Source organism: Oxyura jamaicensis, chromosome 4, assembly GCF_011077185.1.
Source record: "Oxyura jamaicensis isolate SHBP4307 breed ruddy duck chromosome 4, BPBGC_Ojam_1.0, whole genome shotgun sequence".
NCBI classification, from domain to species: domain Eukaryota; kingdom Metazoa; phylum Chordata; class Aves; order Anseriformes; family Anatidae; genus Oxyura; species Oxyura jamaicensis.
In genome coordinates this window covers 1,941,353-1,952,776 of record NC_048896.1, presented here as the reverse complement: position 1 = coordinate 1,952,776, position 11,424 = coordinate 1,941,353, and the positions used below count along the sequence as shown (strand labels likewise).

General features: G+C 48.5%; 1 protein-coding gene across 3 annotated transcripts in view; it reads left to right on the top strand.

Moving 5' to 3' along the window:
• BRWD3 (bromodomain and WD repeat domain containing 3) overlaps positions 1-11,424 on the top strand; it is a 47,958-nt gene that overhangs the window by 1,425 nt on the left and 35,109 nt on the right. For all 3 annotated transcript variants that reach the window (XM_035324720.1, XM_035324718.1, XM_035324721.1), the window contains exons 5-6: positions 6,070-6,220; positions 8,643-8,741. In XM_035324720.1, the coding sequence (XP_035180611.1) occupies positions 6,070-6,220; positions 8,643-8,741 (250 nt within the window). The remainder of the gene's footprint in view (positions 1-6,069; positions 6,221-8,642; positions 8,742-11,424) is intronic.

Below are 11,424 nucleotides of genomic sequence, written 5' to 3'. Positions count from 1 at the left end.
GGGGGGGGGGGGGGGGCGGCGGGAGCCCCGGGGGTGCTGCCTCCAGCCGGGCCCTGCGGGCACTGCGGGGCCCGGCCCGGCCCAGGCACAGCCGTCGGTGCCAGGCCCATGGTCGCGGCCTGCGCCGGGCCCTGTGTGGAAAATGTGGAGAAAAAGCCCCAAATGTGCGAAAAGGTCGGCGGGGCGGCCGGAGGTCCGGGGGGAGGGGTGGTGTTGAGGAGGGGGCGGCCAAAAACATGGTCCGAGAACACAGGTTTCACTCCGAGAGCCTCCAGCCCGGGCAGAGCCGTGCCCAGCCTGTCCTGGCATCGTCTCACCAGCTGCTCGGGGTGCGCCCCGGCCTCCCCCTGCTGCAGGGTGCTGGTGTGAGGGGTGCTGGCACTGCCCCGCAGCCTGCTCGGGGTCCACTTCCCCCTTCAGCGATGCTTCAGACACTCAGGTGCAGGAGATGAGCCCCTTGCACTGCCTGCCTTCCTTTCCCAAAGCGTACCAAGAACGTAAGGTGAACGCTGTGCTTCACCGGCCCTCGTGCGGATAACGCCGGCACTCTGTGAGCAAACAGCAAGGGAGGAAGGACCGCGTTCAGTCTATGCTCACGCTGTACAATTCTCCTAGAGAACCCGAGATCTCCCCACACGCAGGCTGTTTCAGACCTAGCATCTACCTGCACCCGCTGCCCGTGAGGGCTGCTGGCAGCGGCAGCCGGAGGTCTGCTTTCAGGCACACCGGTTTTGCCTCACGGTCTGCTTTCAGGCACACCGGTTTTGCCTCATCAGCTGTGTCACGTCTGCGTTTTTTTCCTCTCGTTCCGTGGGGCGTGGCTAGGGAAGCCTTCAGAGCCCTTCTGCCGTGCTAGGTGTCATTGCTGCAGCCACGTACTTCTCTGTGATATTTCAGAAACAGGAAACACAGGCGTGAGGTGAGGCTTGGAATTCATGGGAAGTTGCTTCTTGGTATACAGCATTATCAAAATTCAGTGTCAGGTTTTTTCTTCCATCTAAAGCTAATCGACAGCAATTCTTTCTGACCGCCTCTTTTGTAGTTTGGTTTAACTGTCAACAAGACTTACAGCAAAGAACGGGACCGTTAAGGGAATCCCTGCAGCAAGACTGGTAGATGCTAGGTGGGGTGACCCGAGCTTCCTTCTATTAATCCTCAGACTGGAGCTTTTACTGTCAAGGATGAGGAAGGAAAGCCTTTTCCTCCCTTTTCTTTGGGTTTGATGTATTTGGAATGTGGACCTTTGAATGCATATGATCGTATACTAACCCGAGCTGCTTGACTTCAGTGCTAGCTAGATGGGTGGATGGAATGTTTAGGACGAGGCCTGGGCTGTGAAGAATGAATAACTCTGAGCTTCATTTTAATTATCTCACTCACCCAGTGAACAAAAAAAAATAATTACCGACGCTAGCATTTGGGGATGAAGCTTTTTTCTACCCATTTCTCCTGTTTGACTACTTAGAAGCAGGCAAACAAATTCAGTTCCAGCCTCTGCTGAGTGTTGCAACTGCGCTGAGCAGGCGGGCCTGAGATAATTGCATGGGAGTTTACAAACCCAGCAAAGTCAGATTTCTTGTTGTTTGTTTGCCTGATATTCTGCTCCTGCCGATCTGACAGAGAATTTATTGTTCTAATAGCTGATGTTTCAACTTTGTTCTCCATTCTCAGTTTGGCTGTTTAGGCTGGCGTTGGTATTTCTGGGGGAATATGCTGATACTCCTGGCGTTGAGGATGTCGGTACTGCTCTTAGGGCTTTTGGAAACGATAAAGATGTAAGAACCAAACCGCTTACCAGGCAGCTTTTATCTAGGTAATGTTTACTCCTCCATCCCACCAGCTTTTAGTCAAGAACTAGGATCTCTCTGTTGAGAGTTTTTTTCTATTTTATTTGAACTTGCTCTCTTACTTTAAACGTCGGGTACCGCAAGCCAGAAGAACGCTAAGATACACTAATAAGAATTGTGTCCAACCCGAACTTGTTGTGCGTTTGTGTTCTCTTTGTCTCTCTGCTTATTTCCACCTCGGAGTGCTTTTATGAGCAACATGTGGCTGCCTGTCGAGGTAATCGCCCAGGTGTACTCCAAAGGTCTGCGTGCTTGAAGCGCTTTTCACTTTGTTACTGGCTGCTGGTGGTCGTGGGACATGAAACGGGCTCGTAAAGGGGAGGGTCCTCGCCCTCGTTAGGAAGGCCTTAGGTATGTCAGACCTGCACGCAATTAGTACTCCTATTTTAAATTAACCACAGCAGTTTAATGTGTAGCCAGCTGCTGGGCAGACAAGTCGAGCTGAGCTGCCTTAGATTATCACAACAGTCTCCCCTGGACTGCTGGTCAAAATTATCTTTGTTTATTCCCGATAAAAATGACTGCCCCTCGTCTGGCTTTCAAGAACTTTTTGGAGGACCGTCTCTTCTGCCTAAGTCTGTTTTGTTCTCGGTGCTGAAGATAGGCCTGACTTGAGGACACGCAGAAAATGAGCTGTTGTTGGACAGCGTGTCTGAGCGGAGAATTTGCATCCGCCAGAGGCTGGCGTGGAACAGCTTATGGGATTTGGCTTCGAGGTTCTGCCTCGTCCGTCTGCATTGATTTAAAGCGAGCTGTGAGGCCGAGGTGCTGTTATTTATAGATATTGCCAATCCCAGCATTAGCAGCAGAGAGATGGTACAGTTTTGTCACCTCAGGAAAATGTCATCTGGTGGCGTGGTGGCTCCAACCCTCCCTCTCAAGGGAAGCTGAGTGGATAATGGCTTTTAAAATGAGTGTGGATTTGCATATTGTTGACATCTTGTGCAAGTCCGGTGTCGGAGCTTCCTTTTGCTGAGATTCCATATTTGAGGTCTTGAGTAATTTCCTGCTTGCTCAGCTCTCTTGGCCCTCTTGGTCTCCTCTGCTGCTTTTTGATACGTTTGTCAATTGGTTCCCAACTGATCGGTATTTTGGCAAACGGGACAAGGGTCGGTCACTGTCTGGAGGTCAGAGATCTGCTGCTGCTGCCGAACCGCCTGCCCACAGAGGCCCTGCTGCGAAGGAGCCCTGGCAGGACCACATTGCTCTCGGTGTTACTTCCACCGGGCGGCTTTGCATTGGATGTGCTTCCAGCTTCGCAGCAATGCTTCGCTGGGCTTCCCTAAAGAGGTGTGTCAGAGCTACCCGGTGCCAGTCCCTGGGAAGACGGGCAGCTTCCTACAAGCAGTAATCGCAAAGAGTTGTTGTGTTTGTTTGTTACCTGTTTATCCAAATGGTCCTGGGAGGAGAAATTGTCAACACTAATACCGGGGGATTTGGTTTGTTGATCCCTGAAACAAACAAGCCTCTTGCCTGTCTTAGCTGGCCACTGAGGACCCTTAGTAGCCTCTGAGATTAAGTTGTAGCGGTGCCAAGAGCAGGAGCACAGACTGGTTTAGGGCCATGACTTTCCCCTAACCCTGCCGTGACTTCAGTAGCAGTGCTTTATTTGCTGCTGCTTGGCACTGAGCATCATACTTGCATTCTGCTTCCACAAGGGCATATCCACTTTACCCAATTCTTGAAAGGTTTTGGGTCCGTAAGATCTCTGTCTGTGCAGTTGCTCCCATGGTGCTGTGGCGTTCCTGTGCTCTGACGTTTTAACCCATCTTTCCCATCGTGAGGCAACAGAACATGGTTTTCTTTACAATTTATCCCAGTCTATGGACTGGCTCTCACTTAGCCTGTTCAGTTCTTCCGGGTTATTTTAAAAGCTCTTTGTTTAACATGTTTTTTGACCTGGATTACTTGTTTCTTATTTTTTTCTCATTTTCTAATATTTTTTTCTAAACTGGTTTTTAGTATTCTGGAGATACTTGCTAATATATTTGTGGAGGTGATAATATCCCTACCAGTGTTCTGTTTTGCCACACGGGGTTTGGACTCCAAGGTGTGGTTATAACTGACGTAAAGCTTTGCTTTTTTCCATCCTTCTAACAAGAATCTGATCTGGGAGACTTCATTTTTCTCGGTCGTGTGTTTGCAGCTTCGTGTTTGGGAAAGGTTCTTAAAACCCACTTAGGGCTTCCTCATGCAGAGGTGAAGGAGGAATATTTGTTTTAAGTTCTTTCGGGAACCTGCAAATAGAATTGCTGGTTTGGCTCGGGGCCACAGTTTAAGCATTTTATTTGGAAGTTACTATGGAAAAAAATCTCAGACTGCTCGTGCTGCCTGCCCGTGTAGCTGCTTGGTAGTAACAGCGGTGTGAACATACGGATCAGGGGCCGCTTCCTGGGGCTGCTCTGCTCCGTGCAAACACGTGAATGATGGCGAGAGGAGCCGTACAGCCTTTCTTCTTCAGCCAGGTACGGTTCTCTTTGCAGGCTCCACAATGGATTTGCCAACTTTCCTGGTCTGGGCAGCGAGCAGCCAGATGTCTGGGAGCCCGAGCTGCTTAGCGTCTGCGTCGCCCAGACAAATCACCACCAGGCATCCGCAGACAACTGCCACATGCTCGGCGAGCCTGGCGCATCCATCTTTGATCTCTGAGCGCTGGCAGGGCTGCAGATGCGGAGGTGCTCGCTCCCTTGGCTGTTCTGTAAAGAACTGCCTGAATGTGGAGCTCTTCGTGCGGTGAAGTGCCTTCCCATTTCTGAGTAGGTGCACGGAGCTGGGCAGGACTGCCTGTTGAACAACTCGTGCTTTAGTGTGAGTAGAGCCGTGCCCCGTCTCCGCAGCAGGGTGTTTGCTGCCAGGCTTAATTCAGCGCCTCGCGCTCCTGGCTGGAGAAGCTGGTCACTGCAGGACAGCATTTGTGGGACAAGGTGTTCATTCCTTGCTTCACTGTGTGGAAATCCATGGAATGGGACTGTGTTCGTGCGGTCATCAGGTTTATTTTTCCTGCAGAGGTACGATTCTTCCGTTTCCATCAGAAGCCCAGAGCTTTGGAGGAGCTCAGCTTTCATGTGGACTTTTATTGACGTGCAGAGCTTTACCGGGCAGTGACCGAGAGGCAGCGGGCAGAGCCCAACCCGCTGCTCTAAGAGTTCCCATTCGGACTGGAGGAGTTCGGTTTGGTTTAGTTAAATGACACCTCGTGTGTGCCATTAGGAAAGGCTTGGCTTTTTCGGTTAAGATCTTCTTTGTGGCTTCGTGATGCAGGTGACGGCATTCTGACACACCTGCCTCACCGCGCTGGGCTCGGTAGCACCACCGCCGCTGCCCAGTTGGAGCGAGGGATTTCCCAAGGACCTGCAGCGACCGTCTGCGTGGTGACACAGCTCAGCGAGCAGCGTTTTGGCAGCACCCCTGAACGAGGCAGTTTCCTTTTCCTCCTTCCTGCTGCGTGCTGTTCCCCTGGCGTGCTGGGGCAGGGGCTGGCGCTGAAGGAGCTAAATGGGCTCTGACGCGGAGTTGTTGCTGCCAGCTAGTAAATGCAGCAGAAGTCGGGCAGATGCAGGGCGTTCTGGTTAACGAGGCACGGTTTATTTGCTGTTGGAACAGACTGGCAGGAAAAACCATTGTCTCTGTAGAAAGAAGCCTTTGTCTAAAGGGGAAAAGGAAGAATGTTTTCTCAGGATGACAAACTGGAAGCTGACACGTGCGGGTGTCAGAGATACCTATTCCTAGTTGCTAAAACTAGGGACCGGGAGTTGCTTTAAGGATACTCTTTGGGGTGGTTAGGCTGTGCTACCGGTGCTCCTTACGGTGATGTGACAGTCTGGCAAGGGCGTTTCAGCTGAGCAAGGCATGCCGCATGGGAAAAGTAGGAATTAAAGGGTAAAATTCAGAAAAAGTCCCCAGGCAACCCTTTGTTTGATCAGAGTACTGCCCTGAGAATGCTGAGTTTGGGACATTTTTTCTTTGTTATTGAAGGTTGTCCTAAATGATGACTCTGGCTGTTACTACCGTGATTTTCTAGTCTGACTTTTTCAGCTCTCTGTGGCTCTGTGGCACTTGGAAAGACATCTTAGGTATAATTGATTTGGAGGGTTTTTTCACCACTAATTTTAGACTTGATTTCAACAACTAACTTTAATATTTGAGTATGAACTGGGAGAAAAGCACCAGCCGAAGCGAGAATAAAACAAATTTCAAACATACGTGTTATTTATATGTTCAGGTGGCTGTCAATGCACACATCCCTCCGGATTATCTTCTTCGGATCTGTGAGAGACTTGGACCACTTTTAGACAAGGAAATCCCCCAGAGTGTGCTAGGTGTGCAGACTTTGCTAGGCGTTGGGCGGCAGTCTCTGTTACGGGCAGCAAAAGGTAAGATTTTCAATGCACGCGTGGCTGCGTTCTGTTTTGATGAGTAACCCCCTTTTGGTTCAATTCGTATTGTGCTATCCGTGCTTGTTTGCATGACCCGTGGCTTATCTCATTTGCCTGTCAGCTCCTGCTTTCCTGTTGCAGTCCTGCTAAAATACAGCTGGTGCTGGTCCTGTTGCACATACCTGCTTTTTACTGCCCGATCTTGGTACTTGCCTCCCCTCCCCACCCTCCCCAGCACGGTGGGCCAGGGGCGGTGTAAATGATGAGCTGGCTTAGAGATTCGATCCGTCTGAAATAGCCATTTTCTTCATATGCACGAGTGTGTGTGTGTCTGAAATGAGCCAGCAGAGTTTGTTTTGCTGGGCTGTTTTCCACGCTGATAGGTTCCATGATTTGGCTCCCTGGCCATGCAGGTGGGTACGTCAGGTTGAAGGATAGGGTAGCACCTGGGGCAGTGTTTAGAGGGTGGGAGACGGTGAGACCGGTTCTCTGGTGATAATTCCTGCTCGTCCCTTGCTTAAAGTTAATTTGACCGAAATCCCCTGTTCCCTTCATGAATAGAACACCAGGCCAGTCCTTTTGAAAAACCACTCTGCTTGAGATAATGATCCTGAAAGCAGACTTTTGTGTTAGAACTAAGTGGATCTGAGAGCCATCTGCCATTGAGAGGAGCGGTTCCTCCCGTCCTGTCCCTCCTCGCTCCGTGCCCCTGCCACTCCTCCCCTGTAGGAGCCAGAACCTATCTGATCCTGCGATGTGCTGATTCAGAGAGCTAAACTGTTGCAAAATTTATTACTGCTATTGTAGTGAATTAAATTAGCTCGTGGAAGGATCAGAGTGCCGGAGGTGACAGGAGGCAGCAGGAGCAACGTCCTGGGAGCGGGGCAGGGATGGAGAGCAGGACCTTCCAGTCCGAGTGGCAGTTGAGCACTGAATTTGCTGCATCCTGTGAAGTCACACTCTGGTGCTGGTCAGGACTGCAGCATTTTGTTAATCAACTTGGTATCACCTGAAGGATGTGCTGTTTGCAGTTGCTTACCCAAAGGCTTGGGGATGAGTCTGTTTTGTTATAATTGGCCGGAGAATTTCAGGTTTGAAGCAGGGAGTCCCGCTTCAAAGCATTTCTTCGTTTCATGCCAGTTTGCATCTTAGGAGAAAACAGCGACAAAAACATAAAGAGAAAATAAACAGACTTGTGCTGGGAGACAGAAGCGTCTTGGGTGGGTCAGGGGACAGAGGCTCGGTGAGTTGCTGAAACGTGTAGTGCTTGCTAAGCCAAGTGACAAACTTACAGCAGAGAGATTTCTACTGGCTTTATGGTGGGACTTTTTCCTTCAGAAGAAAGGTGCCGTGGCATCGAGCACTTTGGTGTGCGCTCACTAACATAGAGCAGTGTGCCTTTTTCAATTGACACACGTGGATTTTTTTACCCCCGGTTCTGCTTCGGCATGAAGCCTCCGTTTACCATTAGCAGTTAGAGTTATTCTGCTCAATTTTAGGAAGTAAATGCTGCCGTTAAGGTGTATCACCGTAATGCTCTGTGGTACAGTTTGGGCTGTAATCAGAAGGTGCCCTCCGGGGTCTCTCTGAGTCACGTAAACTTGCAGACATCACTGTCACAGATCTAAATGGTGATGCGCAGAGCCACCAATCTGTGGCACTATCCTTCTGTTCCAGTTCTTATTCACTGTGGAAGCTCGTTTCTCTCCTTCCAGATGGCCAGAAATGGAAGAAGTCCAGGTCTAATTTCTGAGGCACTCTGAACAGTCTCAGAAAAATCACTATTGTTCTAGAAAGAAGGCTCCGAAGGCCAGTTGGCAGCAGATAGCTGGAGAGCCTTTAAAGAAAACAGTCTTCATTTTAAAATCAGTGTTTTTGGGGGGTGCTGGGGTGCAGAGGAAAGCCTGAAAGTAGGGCATATTGCCACCGATTGCAAAAAAAACAGATGTATTGGAAAAAAATCCCTTCTCCCCTTTTCCAGGAGAAAACCTGTGTATATGTGTGTGTATTCTCAAGTGTACAGCTCATAAAGAGAGGTCCTGCACGTGCTGGGATTCCAGGAGGACTAAAAGCACATCAGAGCTCAGTTTCATACCAAGTGCACCTACTTCTTGCATTCTCTTTCTTCCCAGCATATCAGGCTCTTACTCACCGAAGTGAAGCAAAAGCAAGCTGAAGACACTTGCAGTCACATTGCTCAGGAACTAGAAGTCAGGCCAGCAACTTCCTCTAACTGTGCAATTTCTGACAAACCATTTAAAAAGATCAGTCGTATTTTTCCGTGAGAGCGGTTGAACTTGGAGGCTGGGACATGACACACAAGGATGCTGGGAATGGTGCTTGGTGCTGTTGATTCTAGGGAGTTGGACCCACTTTTGCTGTTCGTTTCACTTACCTGCTGTTCATCTTGCCTGTGCAGACTTCAGACACACGCTATGGAAAGGATCGGCGTTTGCAGCTCTTCACAGAGGCCGGCCTCCCGAACTACCTGTAAATTATGGGAAACCACCAAACGTGGGTGAGTCTTGACACGTAAACAAGGTGTTTTTTCCTTCTCTGTAGTTTTATTGATGTTCCAACTTAAAGTTACTATCTGAAACATTAATAGGGGTTTTCCTTAGTGGCTTTTTTTGATATGTCACCATGAATTACTCAAAAAAGGGGTTCTCGCTGACGATAGAATAACCCTTTTTGCACTATTCTGCCTTGATTCCTCTACAATGTGTGCACACGTTAAAGCGTTGTGGTCATGTTAAAAAGCTTTGCGTGCCACCTTTCTGTTTGGAGGGGAATAAGCGTGAATATTTTCTTTATGATACGCCCCCATAATATGTACGCATGCAACATGATTGAATAGGCACGGTCACAGGCTCGGAGGCAATCTTATTCAGGAACCTCAGCCAGAAGAGAGCGCCTGGCTCCCAGAGACCTTTTTTGTCTCAAGAATTCATTTCAGTTCAGTTATGACAGAAAACAGACTGCTTGCAACATCCCTCTCCAAAAAGGAAATAATCACCCAACCAACATTTGTATTACTTCAGCGCCGGTTGTCCACCCAGTTAAAGAACGTGTATGAAACTCAGATGTGCGTGAGGCATTCCGCTTATGTAGCACCAGAGAGCTCTACTTGGCTTAAACTGGAAAGTATTTTCCTTGCACGGTCTGAACTTTCATTAACCGTTTTTGTAGCAAAGAAATTTGATTCTTGCAGACATAAATCTACGTGCAGTCTGTCACGATTTGTTTTCGTATGAGGGTATTTAAACACCTAGGTGTTTGTGCAGATGCATAGGCTTCTCCTGGTGTGTTAGGGGATCCGTTCACGTAGGTTTCTCTTACCTTTTAAAAGGAAATCTCTAAAGGGAAGTCTTTCGGTTGAACTTCATCCAACTATCACTATTAATTTAACTTAAAAATCAGGATACTGAAAGTACCTTTCTTTCTGGTTACAATTCTTATTTTATCTCTGGAAATATTTCCTCTTTTTAAGGAGATTCCATCAGCGGTTCCTCCTTTGGAGACGCGGGGATCAGAATGACAGTCTCTGCTTCTGCCGTGTCTGTTCCTCTGTGCTTCTGCACTTTCTCACTGCCTCTCATTACTAAAAATTAACCTTCGTCTGACACGAAAGGGACAAAGTGGAGGCTGCTTATGGTTGAAATTGATAGCGCAGTTTGCATAAGGTCTGTGGTGTGTTGGCAGTGGTGTGACAGGATAGCAAAGTTAATGTGGATCTTGTGGTTGAGAGAGAAATGGATACTTGCCTAGAACTGGTTCGTATTTAACTATTACATTAGTAATCTTCCTGCACTGTCAGACAATTTGAGTTATATCGTGGAAATTAAAAAAGAAATAACTATTTCCGTGTATTAGTAAGGTTACTTCCGTGCATACCTCTGCATTTGTCCTTTTAGACTGGTTCTGGAGTTACTGTGTAAGTGGCAGATGGGCTGGTGGGCTGCTAATAAACAGGATTTAGATTTACTGCACAGACTCAATTTCTGTAGAAGCTGTAGTTCTGTAAGTACCCTTCTGCAAGGGGAGAATCAGACCCCGTGTTGTTGGAATACGCTTTGTTATTGACGATCAGTAGTGGCGGACCGGACTTCAGCATTGCCAAGCTGTCATGACAAAGGTCTCTGCTGCTTGGCCGGTGACTGCTTAGTGACTTAGAGAACAGAATGTGTTCTGGTTTTGATGTTTTTCCATGAATTGCTGTTAAGAAACACAGAAGCATTGTTTGGAAATCTTTCTTTTATAGCCTGAAATTCATTTCTGTAAACACTGGTTTCTAGAAGAATACAGTCCTCCTCGGTGTAGGTACGTAAACTACCTGTAAGAGAGGAAAATATAGATACAGGTTAAAATACAGCAACTTCCTGTGCTCGTGCTGTTCAGGAGGCAGAAACTTGGCTGTGGCATTCCCAACAGTTATTCCTGAAGTGGAAGTCTAAAAACCCCTCAGTGCATATTTGTGCAAAACGGGTGGATTTGGGGCGAGTAGTGGCAGCCACAGATGCTGCAGTGTGCGCGTCTCGTTTTAAAATACAAAACCACGGAGTGTGCCCAACACCTTCAATATCTCAACATGGTCGTGCGTTCCCGTGCTCTGCTGGCTCGGCCAGATCGGGACAGCCTTGAGCTTTCTGGATCGTCTTGTTTGTGCGTCTGGTCTTACAGCGATGTGGAGAGGAAGGGGAAACGCTGTCAGAGCTTTCTGCTGCTGACAGGGCAGCATGGTGAACGCAGCGAGCTTGGCCTTCTGGACTGTTTCTTTGCAGGCTTTGCTGTAGTGCTGTGTTTGGGACTCCCCTTGTGCTCTTCCAGTCAGAAGAGGAAAAGGTTGGTTGTAGAGAAGCTCAGGAATGGGATTATTCATGAACGATGAACCTGGGTTTGAATAATGTTTTTGTCAGATACACTGTTTTGTCAGAAATACTGGTTTTGTCTGAGACTTTTTTTTTGCAAGCTACACAAAGCAGATCAGAAAGAAGGATGCTTTCCCCCTGTAGCTGATTACCAGAAGTATTTTAACCCCCGTATGAGCAGGTTCACACGCGTAGCTGGACTCAGTGAAAGCAGCACCCCCAAAATTCTGGCCCTGAAGCTTCGCTGCATAACGGCTGAGCCCAAGAAATCGGGCTGTACGGAGGCTTACGCAGGTGGCAGCGAGTTCTCCGTGTGCCCTGGCAGCATGAAAC